This window comes from Vicia villosa, linkage group LG4 (genome assembly GCF_029867415.1).
Source record: "Vicia villosa cultivar HV-30 ecotype Madison, WI linkage group LG4, Vvil1.0, whole genome shotgun sequence".
Classification (NCBI taxonomy): domain Eukaryota; kingdom Viridiplantae; phylum Streptophyta; class Magnoliopsida; order Fabales; family Fabaceae; genus Vicia; species Vicia villosa.
In genome coordinates, this window is record NC_081183.1 from 6,134,765 (window position 1) to 6,157,435 (window position 22,671).

Here is a 22,671-nt window from a genome sequence, read left to right on the forward strand (position 1 = left end):
ATTATATATATAATTTGTTTAGATATTTAGAATATTGAATGATAAATATAATTATATAAAAAATTAGATATTTATGAATTTGTACAGGTTAAAATAATTTTGTATAGTTAATTTGTATTCAAATGCATATTGAAAGCAATTTTTATCAAAAACAAATTTGCGTGAATTTAACTAATCGTATCCCGTTACAAATTTATTTAATACGATATAGATTAGATTTAAATATACATGTAAATTTGAAATGAGTTATTTAATTATAAAATGAATAATAATAATAATTTAAATTTAATTTGAATATTTGAAAATAAGAATTTCATATCTCAAATAAAGACAATTATTAATTAAAATAAAATGGTTATTTTATTGATAGTGCCCCGTGAGAAAAATAGAAAATTTTGACATTTGAAAATAAGAATTTTGTGTCTCAAATAAGTATAATCTTAATTAAAATAAAATAGGTATTTTGTTCATAGTGATCCGTGGGAAAAATATAAATTTTAACATGTAAAAATATTTTTTTTAAAAATTATGAATAATTTTGACATTTGAAAATAATTTTTTTAATAATTATATTAATTCAATTTATTAAAATTTTGAGAGAAAAAATTAAAATGAAAGTGAAAATATTGGAGAGAAAATTGTAAGAGAGAGAGAAAAGTAAATAGAAATGAAATGAAAAATAAATGTGGAGAGAGAAGTGAGATAGAATAAAAGTAATATTATAAGAGGATGAAATTTGAAGGAGAGAGAATGAATGGAAGATAGGTGGCAAAAGTGGGTTGAATGTGGGGTGAATAAAATGAGTTGATTATGAAATGACAAAAATAACCTTTTAGCTTTGAAAATTATTTTTAAGAAAAGGGCATAATTGGTAGTGTGGTGGACTTTAATTTTAATTGCTTGATAGTAGATAGTGAAATAGAATAAAAGTAATATTATAAGAGGATGAAATTTGAAGGAGAGAGAATGAATGGAAGATAGGTGGCAAAAGTGGGTTGAATGTGGGGTGAATAAAATGAGTTATTTAACTAATCGTATCCCATTACAAATTTATTTAATACGATATAGATTAGATTTAAATATACATGTAAATTTGAAATGAGTTATTTAATTATAAAATGAATAATAATAATAATAATTTAAATTTAATTTGAATATTTGAAAATAAGAATTTCATATCTCAAATAAAGACAATTATTAATTAAAATAAAATGGTTATTTTATTGATAGTGCCCCGTGAGAAAAATAGAAAATTTTGACATTTGAAAATAAGAATTTTGTGTCTCAAATAAGTATAATCTTAATTAAAATAAAATAGGTATTTTGTTCATAGTGATCCGTGGGAAAAATATAAATTTTAACATGTAAAAATATTTTTTTTAAAAATTATGAATAATTTTGACATTTGAAAATAATTTTTTTAATAATTATATTAATTCAATTTATTAAAATTTTGAGAGAAAAAATTAAAATGAAAGTGAAAATATTGGAGAGAAAATTGTAAGAGAGAGAGAAAAGTAAATAGAAATGAAATGAAAAATAAATGTGGAGAGAGAAGTGAGATAGAATAAAAGTAATATTATAAGAGGATGAAATTTGAAGGAGAGAGAATGAATGGAAGATAGGTGGCAAAAGTGGGTTGAATGTGGGGTGAATAAAATGAGTTGATTATGAAATGACAAAAATAACCTTTTAGCTTTGAAAATTATTTTTAAGAAAAGGGCATAATTGGTAGTGTGGTGGACTTTAATTTTAATTGCTTGATAGTAGAAGTAGATAGTAGACTAGACTTCTTGAATTTTACTGTGACACAGTAAAGTTTTTTTATATTAAAAGTATATAAAAATTAAACTTTCCTATAATATTGAAAAGAGAAGATTGTGAATTGTATGGACTGACTTCCATACAGCATATCTAGAATATGCTCTATGAAATGAAACACATTATTAAGCTTGTAAATGTTGCCATAGCTTTAACGTGACAATGACATGTTAGAGTTCAACAACCCCACAAAACCATCATAGAGCACATTAAAGGTCCCATTATATTTGATTATAATCTAAGTCCAGATTGTCACAGGCCCTATATCTCAAAGAAGTTTCACCATGTACCATTCCCACACACTCAATTTTCTTTTATTAGATAGGTTTTTATTTAGAAAAGGGCACTTGGATTTTGGACCTTGGCTTGGCAACATTTTGAATTGCAGAGAATATTGGTATTAGTTAAGTATTTAATATAACAATATGGACTTGTTTAACCTAAGTCCTATTGTTAATTATCTTGTGATGTTATGAGTGAACTATATATATATCATGATACTCTACAATATCTAGAAGTCACCTAATTATAGTCAAAACTCAAAACCTTAATTAAATTGTTCATACTTATTGGTCTTTAATTAAGATGTTCATACTTATTGGGCTACATGTATGTTAGTTTTTAAAAGTCAAATATAATCTGATCATAAAAACAATAGTCAAATATACTAACAATGCATTATTAATATAATCATTATTTCCCTTAGTCTTGATTATTAAAAAAATAGGCAAGAAATATATTTATATTTCATTAAATGTCATAAAATATTTTCAAAAATATATTGATTAATTATATTAAACTATTATTTTAAAAAGTATGTATTCTGAATAATAATGTGTATTAGCTTCCTAGATTTTTCTATATATAAATTCCAAATAATAACTATTTTTTATATGACCTAGTTTTTTTTTTTTTTTAAGGCAAATGCATTTAATTAGAAACAGCAACAACAGGAATTACATCAGAATTGGGAATGAATCCCAACCAAGTTTTTGACCCTACTACATTTCCAATTCTAATTAAAGAGTGTGCATCTGCATTAAAGTTCCTGCTAACATAAACAACAACAGCCACAGCAAAATTTCTAAGAAACAAATTGCAATCTTTAATCACCGGATCAATTTCAGCGCGAACTTTACTTCCATTGACACAGTCTACTACGGAAGAAGCATCCGAATGAAAGACGACACGGCTCAATTTCAAATTCGCGGCAGTCTGAATGCCCCACCTGAGCGCTAACGCCTCCGCCACCTCTGGACTAGCAGAACTTTCCATCTTGCTCGTTGTAGCCAGAACAACCTGCTTCATGCTATCCTTAATCACACATCCAAGAACAATCGCACCATTCTGAAAGCAGCCTGCGTCAACAAAAACAGAATGAAACGCTTCTTGACTTTGGTTCCACTCTATCTCCGAGTCTAAAACTCTCTTATCAACAGGCTCATGAACCTTTAACTCCCAAACTGCATCCATAACTTCTCTTGCTACACCCCTTGGATCCACCTCTTTCCTTTCAAATACCACAAGGTTTCTTGCCCTCCAAATTTTCCACAGAGTGATGCATATGATTCGGTCCACATCTGCCACCGGTGAGCCTAGCCTCTTTTTCAACCAGTTGAACACATCTTCGTTCTCCGGGATTCTAATGCTTATCGGCAGCGCAAACCAAACTTTCTTCGCGAAATGGCAATGGAGGAATAGGTGGCTGGTAGATTCCGTTGCAGACGAGCAATTTGGGCAGAGAGTTTCAGAACAGCATCCCTTCTTCTGCAGGTTGATTTTGGTCGGAATGATATCCTTGCACAGCCGCCATATGAAATTCTGAACTCTTGGCATAACTGGGACTTTCCAGATTTTCCTCCATATTTTCTCATTCGTATTATTAGAAGAGCTAGCCTTCTGAGCCTCGTTCTCCCCTTTGATCAAGTGGTAAGCTGATTTAACGGAGTATTCCCCATTCGCTTCTCGGTGCCAGATCAAAGAGTCAGGGGGACTTCTAAGAGATAATGGGATGCTGAGAATTTTCTTCGCTTCGCTCTGATCAAAACACTGCAGAACCAGATTTCTATTCCACCTGCACAGGTCAGGTTCGATCAAATTATCCACCGTTGCGTTTCTGTCCAAACCTCTGACCTGCCCAAGGATTCTAAACCCGTTACCATTAGGAATCCACTTATCCTCCCAAATTTTTACACTCCTTCCGTTCCCAATCCTCCATCTTGTCCCTTTCAAGACCATCTCTTTAGCACTTAGAACACTCCTCCAAGCATAGCTAGGAGAAAACCCCATTGTAGCTTCCTGCACAGCACAATTAGGATAGTATTTGCTCTTCCAAACGTCCTTCAACAGAGAGTTTCCCTCTTCCATCAGCCTCCAGAAGTGTTTGCCTAGAAGGCTGACATTGAAATCAGAAATACCTCTAAATCCCATCCCTCCCAATCCTTTTGCTTTCGACATTCTCTCCCAACTCATCCAGTGAATTTTCCTTTCCCCATCCTTTGCACCCCACCAAAACCTAGCAAGCATCCGTTCTATCTCCTCGCAAACCCCAACGGGAATCCTGTAACATGACATAATATAGCTAGGAATAGCTTGCGCCACCGCTTTAATTAGAACCTCCTTTCCCGCTCTCGACAGAAATCCTTCTTTCTATCCTTTCAATTTCTTCCAAATTCGTTCCACCACCAGAGCGAAAACCTCCTTTTTAGATCTTCCGAGAACCACTGGCAGGCCAAGGTATCTCGATTGAGAGACCACTGTCTTTACTCCCATCCTGTTATGGATTATATGTTTAACTTCATCACGCACATTTCGACTGAAGGAGGCTTTGGACTTCTCAAGGTTCACCATTTGGCCAGAAGCTTGTTGATAGATAGCCAAGATCTCCAAGACTTTCTCGGCTTCATTAGTGCTGGCTCTAGAAAACAGAATGCTGTCATCTGCGAAAAAAAGGTGAGAGATCTTTGGGGCCCTTCTTGCAACCTGAATACCATGTAAACTTCCTTCCGCAACTCCCTACTTCAATAATCCAGATAGAACATCTGCACAAATAACAAACAGGTAAGGAGAAAGGGGATCTCCTTGACGGAGACCCCTTTCCGGATAAAAAACTCTGCTCGGCTGCCCATTGACAAGAACTTGGAACGAAACCGTCGATATGCATCTCTCAATCAGCAGAATCATCTTCCTCGGGAACCCCATAGCTTCGAGGGCTCCCACGACAAATCTCCATTCCATTCTGTCATACGCTTTGGACATGTCAAGTTTAACCGCCATAATCCCTTTCTTGCCTTTCGTCTTCTTCTTCATCCAATGGAAGCATTCCATTGCAACCAGTGCATTGTCAGTGATGAGCCTCCCTTGGACAAATGCACTTTGTTCCTTGTCAATAATGTTTGGCAGCACCTGTTTCACCCTATTCGCAATTGTCTTCGACATTAGCTTCATAATCACGTTGCATAAGCTAATCGGGCGAAAGTCTTTTGGGGCCGTAGGATTCTTACATTTGGGGATTAAGGCAATAAAAGTTCTATTCATTTCAGCCGGGTCTTTCTCTTTGTTCAAAATTTCCAACACCATCCTTTTGACATCCTCCCCTACTATATGCCAGTATTTTTGGTAGAACAAACCAGGTAGGCCGTCGGGTCCCGGTGCTTTTAAAAGGTGCATTTGAAATAGAGCTTCCTCCACTTCGTTTCCTGTGAAAACTTCATTACATCTCTCCCTATCCTCCTCACTGAGCTTATCTTTAACCACATCACAAGTGGCTTGTATATTTATTGGACCAGAAGTAGAAAACAGTTCTGTAAAGTAACTAACTAAGGCACGCTCACATTGTTCTCTCCCCCTCCACCATCTTCCTCCCTCGTCTCGCAGCTTCTTTATATGGTTTGTTTTCCTTCTCTGCTCAGCCTTTCCATGAAAAAATTTTGTGTTTTTATATCCCTCGTTGAGCCACAGCGCCCTGCTCCGCTGCCTCCACATTATCTCTTCCGTCTTCAGCAAGTTATTCCTTTGATCTTCTAGCGCTTTGTATTTTCTAATGCTCTCCTCTTTGCCATCCCACATCTCTTGCTTATTTAATTGTTCCTCAATCTGGTGAATCTCCTTGCGAATGGAGCTGCATCTGTACTCCTTGAATTGATCCCCGATACTCGAGACGCCTTTAATTTTATTGTAACATGTCCTATCATTAGAGCACCAAATCCTCCTCACCAGATTTTCACATTTAGGATCTCGACTCCATGCCTCCTCAAACCTAAACAGATGCCTCCTCTTCTCTTCTTTGTCCCCATTCAGGATTTCTAACTCCAACCTGACTGCAGCATGATCAGATCCGTAACGGGATAAATGTCGCACATTTAGCGGTTGAAAGCGATCAATACCAGCGTCATTTCCAAACACCCTGTCTAAGCGGCATTGGATATTATTCGCTCCACGTCTCCCATTTGACCAAGTGAATTTATAGCCCTCATAGCCAAGATCTCTAAGCCCACAATCTGCCACTGTTTGTCTCCCCCAGTTAAGTTGGCTAATAGATCTATCATTTCCCCCTTGCTTTTCATGCACTGCCAGAATGTCGTTAAAGTCTCCCATACAAAACCATCTGTCATCACTCCCTCTTTTGAGGCTTTGTATTAACTGCCAGGTTTTCCTCTTATTATGATCTTCTGGGTAACCGTATATCCCGGAGAGATGCCACGGAACCTCTCCTTCCTCGTCTGCAATAGAAACATTTATGTGGTTAGTGGAATACGATGTAACCTCCACTGTCACAGCCTCTTTCCACAACATTGCAATACCCCCTGCCCTTTCCTTCCCTTCACCTCTACACCCCACTATGAAACTATGGCTCATGTCACACTTATGTTTGATCCTACCAAACTCCTGATCTTTCAAACGGGTCTCCATCAGAAAGATAAGGGAGGGATTTTCCACTCTAATGAGCCTTGACAAGGCTCGAACTGCCCGAGGACTCCCTAAACCTCGGCAGTTCCAACTGATGATCTTCATTGTTGTAGGCGGTGTTGGTTTTCCAACACCACCTCTGGTTCATTGTCATCCTTTGCCCCCTCTTCGCTGCCCTGTTTCCTTTTTTTCTCTCCAGTACCGCAATCTTCAACCATTCCGTCTACGACCATTACATCAAAGAGTTGTCTCTTGGAGCTTCCTGGCTTTTTATTCTGATTGTTATTCTTCCGGGTAGTCCCCTTTCTCCTAATCCATTTTCTCTTCTGCACATTCTTGGGCCCCAGACTTTCGCCTTCAATCTGCTTCTCTAGGGATATTGCCACAGCCCCTAAAGACTCGACGACTGTTTCGATATCATCATTTCCTTCTTTATCTTCATGAACAGCCCTTGGCATCAATTCTCTCACAATAGCTTTTTGTTTTGTTTGCTGGACCTCCTGTTCCCCGGTAATCTCCTTGCCTTTCGTTTCGCACCTACTCTGTCCTGAGGAAACATTGAAAATATTTTTACTGCACGTACCAGAGCTTGAGTCCCTTTTTTTCGGTTCCTCAATGACTTTAGGCAGTGGTGACGCCCTCAACCATTGACCATAAGACAACTCTTGTTCCTCTATGTCTTCAAAACCTTCTTCATTAAGTTCCTCCAGCGCCTCACAATCTTTGATTTGGTGTCCGATTCGCCCACAGATGAAACAGAATGTAGGTAGCCTTTCATATTTAAAATGGACTCTTAGGTTTTTCTCTTTGAACTTCACAACGGTTCCTCTCTTCAACGGATTTCTAAGGTCTATTGTAACTTTGATCCTCAGAAAGCGACCAATACGATGAGCATCCTTCAGGTCCATCTCCTCATACGAGCCTAGGATGTTCCCTAGCTTTTTAGCAGTAACTTCAGACCGGAGCATAAGTGGCAGATCGTAAACTCGGACCCAAAATGTGCTAAAATTCATGGTGAGATCAGAAGGTTGTTCCTCTCCTGTGATTCTTTTCAGGACCAACAGTGCTCTGTCAAAGCTCCACGGACCACTTTTCAGGATGAACTCCAGATCTCTCTTCGTCGAGAACTTGAAGAGGAATAAGTTCTTACTCAGATCTTGTATTTCGACTGGATTTTTCAGCTTCCAAGCATTCACCATTGTACTCTTGAAAGCTCTTGTATTGAAACTGCTCTCAGTCCATAACTTCCCAGCCAAAATACACTGAAAGGTTTCTTCTTCACTGACCTCCTCCGTTGCTACTTCGACCCCCTCCTCCTCCTCCTTGGAGAACTGAATTTGTTGCCATCTCTCCATCCTCCACCGACCCCTCCTATGCCTCTATAAATCTGAGAATGACTGCTACCAACCCCAATAGAGAACCACCGAACCGCCTTAGAGACGGGGAAAGAAAAATCACAAGGATTTGGAGAACCAGATTGACTGGGAGAAGGAAACTCGCCGTCACAAACCCTAACAAGGGAGAGGACAGAAAAAAGCACGTTAAATTTAGAGAGAAGTTGGAGACTCTCTCTCTAGACACGTGAGTGAATTTGAAGAGAGTATCCTTGGTGGTTGAGTTTTTATATGACCTAGTTATACTCAACAACAACAATAAAATTTCTAACAACAATAAACAATATCAAATAATTTTAAAAACAACAATAACAAAAACAAAACAACTAACATTATTAATTAAGTTACACCCATAATTTTTTAAATATAATATTAAATTAGTAAAATACTCGTGCGTTCGCAGGAATAAATTTATTTAATACGATATAGATTTTATTTAGACATACATATAAATTTAAAATGTTATTTAAATTTCCCTTAGTGTCGATTATTAAAAAAATAGGCAAAAAATATATTTATTTTTCGTTTAATTAAATTTTATTGTCAGGACCCTTTTACATTAAATTTAATAAAATATCTCCTAAAATATATTAATTAATTGTATTTAACTATTATTTTAAAAAGTGTGTATTTTGAATAATACTGTGTACAAGCTTCCTATTTTTCTAAATATATATAAATTCCAAATAATAAATATTTTTTATATGACCTAGTAATACTCAACAAAAACAAAAATATTTCTAATAACAAAAATATCAAATAATTTTAACAACAACAACAAACATATTATTATTAAATTACACTCATAATTTTCTAACTATAATATAAAACTAACAAAATACTGGTGCATTCGCATGAATAAATTTATTTAATATAATATGGATTATATTTAAATATATATGTAAATTTAAAATGTATTATTTAATTATAAAATAATAATGATAATATAAATTTAAATTTGTAAAATGGAGGAAGGAAACAAATTGACATTTGAAAATAAAAATTTTATGTCTCAAGGTAACTGTTTATTAAAATAAAATATGTATTTTGTTGATAGTATTTCATAAAAAAAAAATTTAACAATTAAAAATAAGAATTTTATATCTAAAATAAATATAATTGTAAATTAAAATAAAATAAATATTTTATTGATAGTGTTCGGTGAAAAAAAATTAACATGTGCCCCGTAAACAACTCTCTCAAAGTTATATTAAATTTCCTTAGACTTGACTTCTACATGATTCTTTCAATAAGTTTTTTTTTGAAACTAACATGTGCCCCAAAGACACGAGTTAATAGATTATTTATATAAATATTTTATTGAAACATGTGTATTTAATGTTTCAAAACTTTAAATATGACTTTATTATATTTAATTTTATTTAACTTTTTTTATCCAAAAACATCATGGTTGAATTTTATCAACAAGTCTTATTTACACATATGAAATTTTATAAGTTATTCAAATTTAATCGAAAGCTTTAATCACTTAAAAAAAATAATCATTTAATTAGTATAATCTTTTTTACCCACTAAAAGTTCTTTTGTCAAATAACATTTACACACGAAAATCACATTCCTTGAATTGGACCCACCAACATCAAGTACAAAATACTAAGAAACAATACTATCCCCCGACATGTAACACCAAAATTTCCTTGTCTTCTTCTCTCTTCCAAACTTCCTACTACACAACCTTCTCTTCCTTTCTCTCTATACAATCCTCCACTTCACGCATAGTTCCTTTCATATTTATTCAAAGTCTCTCTCACTCTATCAATTCACTCACCGACCCCTTCTTCTCTTCACAACAATCTTTCCTTTGATCTCCTTTTTCTTCACTCATACTCTTATAGTGTTGACCCAGTTTTGATTTTCATGAGCTTTGTTTGATTTTCTTTGTAAAAATGAAAAAAGAATAGATTTTTTAATCTGGGTCTTGTTGATTTTTTGTTGGAAAATGTTTGGGACTTCCCTGTATTTTAATGGTGTTCGTGGTGATGATCGGTTTTATATTCCGGTGAAAGCAAGGAAGAATCAGAATCAGAATCAAAATCAGCGTAAGAAAACTCAGAGAGATAAGTGTGGTGGAAGTAAGAGTGAAGATTCTGCTACAAAGAGTGAAGTTGTTGATTCTTCTCAGAATAGGAATCTGAATGAAGATTCCTGCTCTTTGGACAAACCATCTTCTTGTTCTTCTGTTGAGTCTGCAAGTAACATTGATAGATTCTTGGAGTCAACAACACCTCTAGTTCCAGCTCAGTTTTTCTCTAAGGTTGATTTTTTTTCTGTCTTTTGTTCAATTGTGGTTATGTTTTGTCTTTAGAGTGTTTGATTTGTGCTTGGTTGGATTTGGAGTTTACAAGTACAACAACCTTTGTTTACTGTTTTTGGTCTGTTTCTCAGTTTGTAGCTGTTGTTGGAATAGGTTAATGTTAGTTGCTATGTTAGTTTCTGGATTTGAACTCCTTCATAGGAACAATTTATTTTGATTGATTTGTTTTAGCTAATCTACCAGCTTAAACAATGGCAAGACTATTTGAGAGAGTTTACGGAAACAACTTATGATGTAGTCTTAATTTGTTATTTGCTTAATTTCATAAACTCTTCGAGATAGGCTAGCTTATGGGAACAACTTATACATAAGCGCTTAATTAAGTTGTTTATCCAAATAAGGCCTAAGCCTTGCTTATTCAGCTACTTAATCCGTTAGAGTTGGTCTTGGTCTGATGGTGAAGACTTGGGTACTGAGAGTATGCTCCTCTCAATTTCTCAGGTTCGAATCATGTTAGGTGCTATCAGTCTTTGTGTTGGGCCAATCCATACAGAGCAAAAGCTTTGCCTTTAAACGGGCTCTCCGCTAGTGGACGGTGGGATTCGTTCCTTTGGATTTGTTGGCCGCAAAGCCGAATTTTAAGCTTTCAAAAAAATAACTTACTTAGGACTTGTTTTTGTTATGTTTTTTATGTAGACAACAATGAGAGATTGGAAGACTTGTGATGTAGAGTATCGGTCATACTTCGCCTTGAATGATCTCTGGGAATCTTTCAAGGAATGGAGTGCCTATGGAGCAGGAGTTCCTTTGTTACTTGATCAAAGAGAATCTGTTGTACAATATTATGTTCCTTATTTGTCGGCTATTCAACTATATGGTCAATCAGCTAAGAACTCGATTTCTAAGCCAAGGTATTTTCATTTTCACAGGTAAAGCCATGCTTTGTATATTTTCCATTTCAAAGGAGTAACTATATTTCGTTTTCTTTTGTCATTAGATGCATTGGTGAAGATAGTGACAGTGATTACTACAGAGATTCAAGTAGCGACGGAAGCAGTGATAGTGAGTTTGGAAAAAGGACTAAACATTCTATAACACAAAGAAGTAATCAATATCAAACAGGTGATGCTTCTTTACGAATGAGCAGACTATCTGTACAAGAGGGATTTTCTAGCGATGAAAGTGAAACTGAGAATCCTCAAGATCTTCTTTTCGAGTATTTTGATCAAGAACCTCCCTATGGCCGTGTGCCATTGGCTGACAAGGCGAGTGTCGATTTTACTTAATGCGTGGCTTATTTGCTGTTATTTTGAGTAATTTATCTCATCATATATCCGATTGTATTTTGACAGATACTAGATCTTGCGCGCCACTATCCTTGCCTCAAGTCGTTGAGAAGTTGTGATTTATTGCCAGCCAGTTGGTTGTCTGTGGCATGGTGAGAATAATATATTGAACTCAATCGATACGAATCTCTATTGTGTAGCTATTTGGACATGAATCTCTATTGTGCCCTCTAACATTCTGCAATGCTATGGCTTAGGTACCCTATATATCGAATACCGTCGGGTCAAACATTGAAAGATTTAGATGCTTGTTTTCTTACTTATCATACACTCCATACACCGTTGACAGGTATTCATGGAACTTTAACCCTATGCTTGAACTGTAGTGGCATTGAAGTTTTTGCTTACCATTCAGCACTTATTTCGCGACCTGATTATTAAATGTACTCATGCATTGTACACATTTTTCGCACCTTTTACCATTTGGATATCTAAATACTTTGTTTTGATTCCATTTTTTAGGAAATGGTGGTACTCATGCTCCGGTATTGCTTTATCCCAATGACATAGATGGTGTAGCAAATATATCGTTACCAACTTTCGCAATGGCGTCTTATAAGTTAAAGGGTTCTATTTGGATGAAAAATGGAGTTAGTGATAATCAGTTAGCGAATTCGCTCTTGCAGGCTGCAGATAACTGGTTAAGGCAGGTTCAAGTGAATCACCCGGATTATAAGTTCTTTGTGTCGCATGGCACATACCATAAGTGAACCAAATGACACGACTTATACCATTACATTTTCATGGCTAAATCCTAAAGCTGTTAGCCTTAAGTTTATATGTTCGTTGCTCGACACAAACTTGGTATAATCTGCCGATCTATAGAGATTATTACGGTGTTGCGACTGCTAATGTGGGTTTGTGTTACACCTCTAAGTAGCACAAAATATGAGGTGATCTCAATTGAAGAATGAAATGGAGATTGTTGCTAGAGTGAAAATAATAATTAGAAGTGAAAAAGAAGAGAGTTTTGTAGGTAGATAACAAGTGTCACATAAGTGGAATGGAAAAGGTCCCAATGGAAAGGGAGAAAGAGCTAGATAAACGGCAAAGATGGCTAAGGCTATAGCTTCCCATGGAATATAGGTGGAATACAATCCAAGCCTTTTTTTTTTTCTGTTCAATAATGGCTGAGTTTTTCAGACTTGAATATTTACTGTAGTTATGTTGTGATTTAGAAAGGATGAGTGAAATATGTAAATTTTTTGTGCAGGACAAGGTACAAGTTTGGTTCTATATAAATAAATGTATGTATGATAAACAACTTGTTACAATGGTGTGGTGAAATAAAGAGAGAAAATAAGAAGGTAGTTTGTAATATTCTCTTGTTTCAAAATCTACATGAGATTTAATACACTCTTTCATGCTTATAACTATTGAACTTGGTGCGTATAGATGGCTGACCGTCTGAATCGATATGCAATATTTATTCTTTTGAATATATTCTTCATGCTTAGTGTTCTTTACTGGAACTAGGGCTGACCATCAAGGTTAGTAGTACTCCATCGCTCAAGTCAGGAAGAGAGTGAAAAAAGAAGTTTGAATAAAAAAAACTTTGAATACCTGAGAAATGGTGCGTTCTCTTCTTTAAATATGAGGATTGATTAGCAATTGAACGTGTGCGATGAGGCGTGATGTGGTGAATCGTCAAATCAACATCGACGCCTAAGATAAGGCTTGTGAGAGAAATTACCAGCTTGGTGGGGAAAAAGAGTCCACCTATTTTGTGTTAAATGTTGCCCTTCATTGCTATTGGGCTTCCGCATCTTTGTGCCTTATTAGACGGTCCGAAACAGCTGCCCCTAAGCCATTGATTATGCTTTGTAGGGTGAAGGTTTGTAACATGTCTCTCTGCACGACCACGAAACCCGAGGACGTGGAAGTTTTTGATGGGAAATCGGCGCTTTTTTAGAACAAGTAAATTAAATGTCTTTCTTGTAAGACACAACGTGATATTGGCAATGGTTGACATATCTCTCTACGCTAGTCAGTAATAATGTTCCTACTTTTTTAAGGGCACTATAGCGCTTTTTAGATCGTTTCGAAAAAATCTCCACCATTGGTAGTGCAAAGTGATCGTACGATCCTCATTGCTCAAATAGGGTATAAACGACTTTTGAAGCGTTATTTTGCCCTTTCAACTGTTATTGACATGGAAAAGAGTGTTTATGCTTTTTTGTTGCTCTTTTCTGAAAACATTTTTCTTCAAGCATTGTATCAACTTCAGGTGACTTCATTCGTTGACGTTGACCTTGCATGTTTGATTGTTCTTTTACCTAAGTTCCAACGTTTAACTTTCTTAGCATTGCATGTTTGATTGTTCTTTTACCTAAGTTCCAACGTTTAACTTTCTGCTTCTGTTTTCCTTCAACTTCTTTGAGATTTCTGGAATAATGAGTGTTTGAGGTTGCTTACTTGGTACATTGTACATACATTTGTTTTTTGTTACAACATATTTAATCATGGCTATCAGAGAAGATTTCGAAGGAGATTTCGATTTTTATCAGAGGAGATTTAGCTTAATCAAAAGAAGTTTAATCCTGGAAAATCACAGGAATCAAAAGTTAATTCCCACTAACAGCGCCAATGTTACATACTAGAACTACAGTTGACCGGAAATAGTGGATTCACATTTTATTGCGGTGCTTCGAAGCTTCCGATGCGGTTGAGAGGGGTTGACATGTAAGGTTAGCTCTCCGACGCTCAAGTCAGTGAGTAAAAAATGAAATTTAAATGAAAAATGATTTGAATATTTGAGAAATTAAATGACATGTTCTTTTCTTTAAATAAGAGAATTAATTAGCAACCGAACTTTATAATGAAGTGTTAGATGCGATCAACCGTTAGATCAATTTAAACGACTAGAATAAAACTTACCAGAAAGATTATAGGTTTGGTAAGGAAAAATAATCCACCTATTTTATATCAAATGTTGTCCCTTTTCGTAATTGATACACGGTTCGAAACACTTACACCCTCCGGTCACTATTATAAGAAAAAAAATGGTCTAATTTTTGGTCACTATTATAAGCAAAAATCAATTATTACTAAATCATTTAATGCTGTAATTCCTAAGATACCCCTATATTTCATTTTCCAATACTTCATTAAATTTAATAAAGAGGATATTATAGTAAATTTAATCAATGTTTTCTCCAAAATCTAAAAAGTTAACTACACTTAATTGAATTTCTTAATAATCGTGAAAACCATTTTTTTTGCTTATAAATGTGACCGGAGGGTGTATTTATTTAAGATGCTATTAATATTTGGCTGCATTAATGTGTAGCATTTGGAAAAGTATGAATGGAGCTAATAGAAGTGTAAGTGTCAATGGCATTAAAAGGGTCGATGATAATGGCATGACCGCTACTATGTGGCTGATGACATGTTATGCACGGGATGTCGATGGACAACCTCAAATAATGAGACAGTTTGGTTTTAATTGGAAATGAAATAAATGTTATGGTTGAATTTCAAAAACATGTGTTGAAAAATAGTACTAAACTTAATGCGGAATTTTGATTGATTGGTGGTATAACAATTTTTTCTACTTTGAATACTAGGGTCTCTATCGTTATAGTGTGAAGGGCAAGTTGGTAATGTGACTCTTCCAAAGAATATGTTCTTAGAGCTGTCTAGTTAGGAGACAATGCAATCCTACCGACATGAGTTAGTTTAATAACATATTCATAAGATTTAAGATAACTATATTCTCTGGCGCCCTACAAAGGGTTAAATATTATTAATATTATCATGATTAGTTATCGCAACAAAATATTGTTCTTGTTATTGTTAGGTCATGATAGGATGGATATTAGCAGGGCCGTCTTTGAGGGCGTGCAAAGCGGGCTACCGCACAGGGCCTCAAAATTTCTAAGGTTAAACTATAGCTAAATAGGGCCTCATAAAATATTTGGTAGGTTAAAACATGAGTACATAAGGCCTCTATTAGTTTTTTATGGTTAAACGGTGACTATTCTACACAGGGCCTCCAAAAACATGAGACGGCCTTGGATATTAGTCTATTATTTATCTCATTTGTTGGTATCTCATATTTTACTTTGACCAGGTGTAATTAGTCGTAGAATTACAAGCCTTACAAAGTCTGTTATAACTATCATTGGTTATACTATTTTCTTTTTCTGATCAATAAAGTTCATTAATTTTTCATTGTTAAGAGGCGAAAATACCAACTTCATTCTAGATGTGACATCGTCTCCAAGATAATTATTACTCCCTCCGTTTTTTATTATAAGTCGTTTTGAAAAAATATTTTGTATTTTAATATAAGTCGCTTTACAATTCCAATGAATAATTAATGCTATTTTTCTTATTATATCCTTAAATATTTATTATTCTCTCTCATTTCAATTATATGAATTTATCTTCCACATGTCATTAATGAAGGATAATTTTATAAAAACCTTCCTAATTTCTCATTTTCATACAACAATTATTATTTTTCTTAATCTATCTGAAAAGTCTAAAACGACTTATAATAAAAAATGGAGGGAGTATATAGTTAAAGGAAAATGTTAACGAGTATTTTAGAGATACTCTTTAAGTGTTTGAAATAGTAAATTTTTTTAAAAATACATGTATTTAATGCATTGAAAATTAAAATAATTAATTTTTTTAAATAATATTTTCTTTATTTAATATTTTTAAAGAGTGCTCTCGGGACACTCGTTAACATAACCTAATAGTTAATAACCCCTTTCATAATGCGTGTGCATGTTTGGATTCAACTCATGGGATTTAGGATTTGAAAAGAAAACATAAACCTACATAGGGCCATAGGGGTGTTTCCGGTGGATTTGGAATTAGTTTTGAAAATTAAAACTCTTTCTATCCAAAAATAAAAGTGTATGTAAGTTGGTCTAGTCTTAAGATAACAATTTAGAGAGAAAAAATTGATTTAAATCAATCCAATTTAATGCAGTTTATTTTGATTTGAATTTTAAGAAGAGATCTTATTTTTTGATTACGGAACTCTATTCAAGATATAACAAACAATTAATTAAATTTTCCTCCACTAATGAGATGCAACACCAAAACTCAACATAATAGCAACAACTAGTTCAATAAGATTTATATTTTTTCTCTTTGTTTTACCATTCATTACAAGAGAATATACTGAAGTCGTTTCATGTACAATTCCATGTTATTTATATAATTCATTAAGTAAACTAGAATCATACTAGTTCCCCTGCCACAAAGAAACCTTTTAATTTTTTTAATAAATTGATTTTCAATTTTATTAACAAGAATATCATTCTTAGTGATGTGTACAGATTTATCCCTATAGACTGACTAAACCTTGTCTTACTCATAAGAAAAACAAAAAACAAGATCCTTTATAATCTTAGAAATATTCATGGTGCCTTAAAGATTAAATTCTTTTCAGGTAGGGACTTCAGCTTTAGTTCTCCAATATCGACAATATTCCCAACAACACTTTCTTAATCATATATGTTTTAAACATTGCACGATCATAACAGACATGACGAGAGGATTTAATGCTTATCCAACAACCATCAAATTCACCAATCATGTTGATCTTAGTGATCAAAGCAATAAATTGCTTACTAGTCAGTTTAGTTTATGCATTAGGGGCAACACAAGGTTGTTGCATAGAAATTGGAGAAATTGAGTCCCTTGAAAGGTTCTCATTCTTAATTTGACTCCCAACATCGCAGTTCTGATTCTTTCATCATTTGTCAAATAACTTTAGAGCTACATCAAATTTCTTTTTGTTGTTTGAATAAACCAAGACTTTTTCTTTAGGATATTATCTCTATGATTCTTCTTCAATTCAAAAGCGAGTAATCAGACTCTCAATTAAAATTCATTTGTTTTTTGGCGAGTCAATTTTTTTAAAAAAAAAAAACTTTAAAACTAGGGGGTAATTTTTTAATAATTAAAGCAATTTAAAATTGTTCATCTAAAGACATACCTTCAGTTATGATGTCATAATCAATCTTTTGAAGCTCGTGACATTGAGTCTCAATGAACCTTTCATCTATACCATTTACTTCTTGAGGCGGAGGCTAACAACATACTTCTTTGCTACACTTTCTTTGTGCCATACTTCTTTTTCAAAGCCTATCAAACTTGTTTTGTAGTATCACATCTAGTGTAATAATCATATAGATTATTTGCAAGTTTATTCATAATATGATTTTGTAGAGATAATAATCATTCACTATCCATAAGGTGCTTTCTTTCTTAAGATGTAAATCATTCACTTTAATATGTGCAATGTAACACCCCTTTTCTAACCCCAAATATATCATACAATCACACAGGGTAATCATGCATAAGGAAAAGGGAGTCACATGTTATTTTCATCACAATGAAAACCTAAAGCAAAACATCCAACATTCTTAATATGCAAAGATCATATTTGTAACACAGTGTAAATCTCATGCTTTCATACATTATGCATAAACGCTTGCGGAAACAATAGAATTGCTATTAAAATTTCAATGAATATATCCCATACTATATTCATCTACCAAATTCGAATTAACATTTAAATCCATAATCTTGGCCACATAGCCTCAAACAACATATCCGGGAACAAATACATCCGAATATCCAACAAAACATAGGAAATAGCAATAAACCTAAGCATAAGTCTAAATAAAATCCCCCCCAAGTGTTACATGATCAGAGCATATGACTCGCTACCTAATCCAATAACAAACTCAGGAGCTCCTTGGCTAAATCCTCGGACAAGCTACTACTCGTCGGAACCTGCACGTTATCAACGAAGGATAACATTCAAACAGAAGGGTGAGAATTCAAATTCTAAATAGAAAATATAATAATGGGAAATGCAACATAAGTAAGCATACATTTCAAGAATTCATCACTCTTCACAAAACATGTATTTATCTCCAATATAAAGTGAACATGTTCAACTTAATTAATCATCACAATTAATTCACAACCTCATTTATTGCCAATTTACATATATACACATATATCATTCATACGTATATATTTCACATTTCACATCAAATATGTATCAATCACGTATATCTCATTCTCTAATTCATATCAAATGATTTATCTTTCCACATATATGCATATCAATCAAACTCACATCCACACATTCATACCACATAATCACACATAACAACATTTCACACCGACACGTGCGACTCAAGTGTGACTCTATGCGATATGCATGTGGATCCCTCCGTTATCATTTTCGGTCATGCCGATTGTCATTCTCTCTAGACTAGATAACCACCTCAAAGCCCCATACTCGTTAAGCTTTCAAACCCCGTACTCGTTAGGTTTGGGACAAGTAAATAACCTTCGCGAGATTACCCAACATTGCCACTTTCAAAGACTCATGCTTGTGTACGTGTGCAACAAAACAAGACTCATGCATTTAAGACGATCTCTCTATCTCTTAAACTACACAATCACATCTTTCCAACCTTGCACAACATTACACAACATGCAATTCAATCCAATCTCAACACAATTATCATCTAGCATTCCATTACATAATACATTCAATTACACCTCACACATGTTATTTAATCAATTAATAACACATTTTGAACATATAGAAGTAATAGGTATGCAAATCAAGTCTTAAACAAACAAGAAAATGTTTTTGAACATAGTTTGCGCCGCCAACCTTTGGTCGCGCCGCGAAGTAATAGACAGAAACAAGGTATCTCAAAAATGCATTCAGTTCGCGCCGAATCCACACGTGCGCGCCGCGAAGTACATGGCAGAACCAAATCATTTCAGAAATTCATTCAGTTCGCGCCGCCACCTCTCGTTCACGTCGCGAACACAGCGCAGAATGAATTCTCTGTGTAAACTCAGCACAGTTCCCTCTTTTCATTTTCATCACTCAATTCACAGTTCAGTTCATTATTTGCACACGAATTTCACATACATAACATACACATAACCCATATGTATCCTTAGATTCATCAAAGTTTCATTAATCATGCAAATTCATGAATTTCACCCAAATCCCAAAGTTAGGTTTTTACATTCTTTTCATCCAACATGTTATAAATCAAAACCCACCCATAGAATCAAGTAAAGAATCATGAATTACATGTTATTTCTACCCATTCTAAGCATAAACAACATCAAACAACACAAATCTCATGGATTATTAAAATACCCAAAGTGAAATCCCATGTTTTAACACATACAACATTACCCAATCATAGATTCTACAAGAACTTGTATTCAAACCCTTACCTCTTGAATTTCTCCTTCTAACTTCAAGAATCTACAATCCTCTCCTCTTCTCTCTTCTACTCTTTTGCCTCTTTTCTCTTCTCTACTTTTCTTTCTATCTTTCTATCTAATTTAGGTTAACTCATAGAATTCTCTTCTAACTCTCATTATCTCAGTGGGCTTAACCCACCTAATACTCTTTCTCACTCAACTAAGCCCATTTAACTAATTTCAAATAAAATTCTACCATTTATTAATTAGCTAAATAACATATTGCCACCCAATTAAATAATTATCGCTCAAACAATAATTAAATAAACACACAAACAATTATCAAATAATCATAATTAAATAAAATCTAATAAAAATAGGATGTTACATGCAACAAATTCAACTACAACACTAATAAGTATTCCATCTGAATCCTCAGATTTCTTACCATTAGTTTGTTTGGTAGATCCAGAAGGAGCAACAAAATTTTCTCGATCAAAAAGTTGACAACCTTTTTCAACGTTAAAAAGAACTTCATCTTTTGTTGTCAACGTGTTAAGTGACTTCCCTTAAACTTGAATGGTTTGTCATAGACAATAGCTGCAGAAGTACAAATAATTTCTTCGGTAGTCATGGTAGTTTGAAACTTCTTAAAATGGTTGATTCACGATTTTTGAAAATTACCAATGAAGAAATTATCGGGTTGAGTCTCGGACTAGGTCGCTCTCTTGAAGACATTTTGCGACACTGCTCAAAATTGTTCAAAGTAGTCACTCAACAACGATGTCTCCAAGATAAAACAATTCAGTTCTATACTCTACGATTACTACTTGCACGATAGGTGATCAGTCGAGAAATACATCTTCTGATGGTACAGAGACCATTTGAATATGATATAAATATCACTCGTAGTATCTGGTATAAAAACCAATCGCAATAATTTCTCAAACAAGGATAAATTCAAATAATTTTTTTTAAAAAACTCAATAATGGTCGTTTGAGCACTCAAAAATGATTTCTCAAACATAGAAAAATTCAAGTAATTCCCCAAAGAGAATCCTAAAAATAATACTTGATAATTTCTCAACTCAAATGAGGAGAAATTAAAATAATTCTCTAGAGAATTTAAGAAAGTAATCAGAAAATTCAACAAGTAGAAAAAATGGGGAGAAGTTGGCACTTCGACGATTCGAAAGACGCAGAGTTATGAGAGTGAGGAAGGAAAAACTCAATATAAATTTTTGATGTGTTTTAAAATGAAACAAGTGATTTTCTTACATATTGATATAGGCTAGCCTAGATATTTAATCTAAGCAATATGGGACTAAGAAATTTTTTCAACTAACACACAAATAACCTCTTTTTTTTAACAATGTGGGATTTAAGGAATATTTTCAAATTCATCTCTCTATTGAAATATTGATATGTTCCAACTTTAACTTATTGAGTTTGAGATTGTGTTAATGGTAGAAAATTTATTGTTAGAGTTTTGTAGAATTTGTTTGAAATTGTTGTGTTTGTATAAATTTTATATTATTAGAATACATTTTTTAAGAATATGATTTTAATTGTGCAAGTTCTTTTTTTATAAATTTTTTTTTTAGTAATAAGCAATGAAAAAATATTTCAAAAGAAAAACAACAGAGTAATCATTAACTTCTAATTCTCAAACACTTAATGAATTTGGAAGCCTCAGAGGGTTCCCCCAAGGAAAAAAGATTTGTGGAGTTTGAATTAGAAAAACTTTCTAATGATTCTAATTTTAAGGTAAAAAAATGTCAGATTATCATCCAAGTGATAAAGATTAAATTAGAAGATATCATTTGTAAAATGGTTCTTGTCAACCAAAAGTGATTAATTTTTCAAAAAGAAAATTTTGAGATACCTCTCGTAATTTAAATTAGATTGGTATTTAAAATATGGTAGTTGGTAGGAATATAGTCAAAGTGAGAATTCTGCATATCGTTTATATTGTTATCTTATGAGATCACGTGTTGAAGAACATAAAGGTTCCGGTGATGCTTTTATAATATAGGGCTTTACAAATTGGAGAAAAAGTGAATGGTTTCAAGTTCATCTTAGAGATACAAATAACTCTCATAATCAAGCAAGGAGAAAATGTCAAATCCTAATGAAACAAAAGCAACATCTTAAAGGTGTCACTAGTACAAAAATAACTTTTTTAGTAGAAGTTGTTAAGTTAGTTCACCTGCCACCTAACTTAAAAAGCGATGGCAATCCTATAAATATTTCTAACTTAGTTAGGTCGGGTGCATTTAAAATCGACTTAACAAATATTTCTAACTTAGTTAGGTCGAGTGCATATAACTTATTATTTGGGATACAAAATTCATATTTTTAAATATTAAAATTTTTTTTTTCCTCACAAGTCACTATCAGCAGAATACATATTCCATTTTAATTAACAGTTGCTTTTATTTGAGACACAAAATTCTTATTTTCAAATGTCAAAATTTCTCTTTTTCTCACGGGGTACTATCAGGAAAATATCTATTTTATTTTAATTATAATTGCCTTTATTTGATATACAAAATAATTTTCAAATGTCAAAATTTCTCTTTTTTTCACGGAATACTACTAGCAAAATACATAATTTATTTTAATTAACAATTGTTTTTATTTGAGACACAAAATTCTTATTTTTCAAATATTAAAATTTATCTTTTTTCACGGATTACTATCAGTAAAA

At 33.6% G+C, this 22,671-nt stretch overlaps 1 protein-coding gene across 1 annotated transcript; it reads left to right on the forward strand.

Annotated features, from left to right (window-relative positions):
• Positions 1–9,757: 9,757 nt before the first annotated feature.
• On the forward strand, positions 9,758–13,064 carry LOC131594375 (uncharacterized). The gene is made up of 6 exons (XM_058866491.1): positions 9,758–10,398; positions 11,095–11,309; positions 11,396–11,663; positions 11,751–11,836; positions 11,942–12,033; positions 12,207–13,064. The coding sequence occupies exons 1-6, from the start codon at positions 10,084–10,086 to the stop codon at positions 12,452–12,454; spliced, it is 1,224 nt and encodes a 407-aa protein (XP_058722474.1). The 5' UTR covers positions 9,758–10,083; the 3' UTR covers positions 12,455–13,064.
• Positions 13,065–22,671: the final 9,607 nt, after the last annotated feature.

What these genes read in the sequence shown, in the direction of transcription:
- LOC131594375 (XM_058866491.1), top strand. Translation starts at nt 10,084, where the DNA reads ATGTTTGGGACTTCCCTGTATTTTAATGGTGTTCGTGGTGATGATCGG. An exon ending in CAGCTCAGTTTTTCTCTAAG is followed by an intron (nt 10,399 to 11,094) that starts GTTGATTTTTTT and finishes TTTTTTATGTAG; the next exon opens with ACAACAATGAGAGATTGGAA. An exon ending in ACTCCATACACCGTTGACAG is followed by an intron (nt 12,034 to 12,206) that starts GTATTCATGGAA and finishes TCCATTTTTTAG; the next exon opens with GAAATGGTGGTACTCATGCT.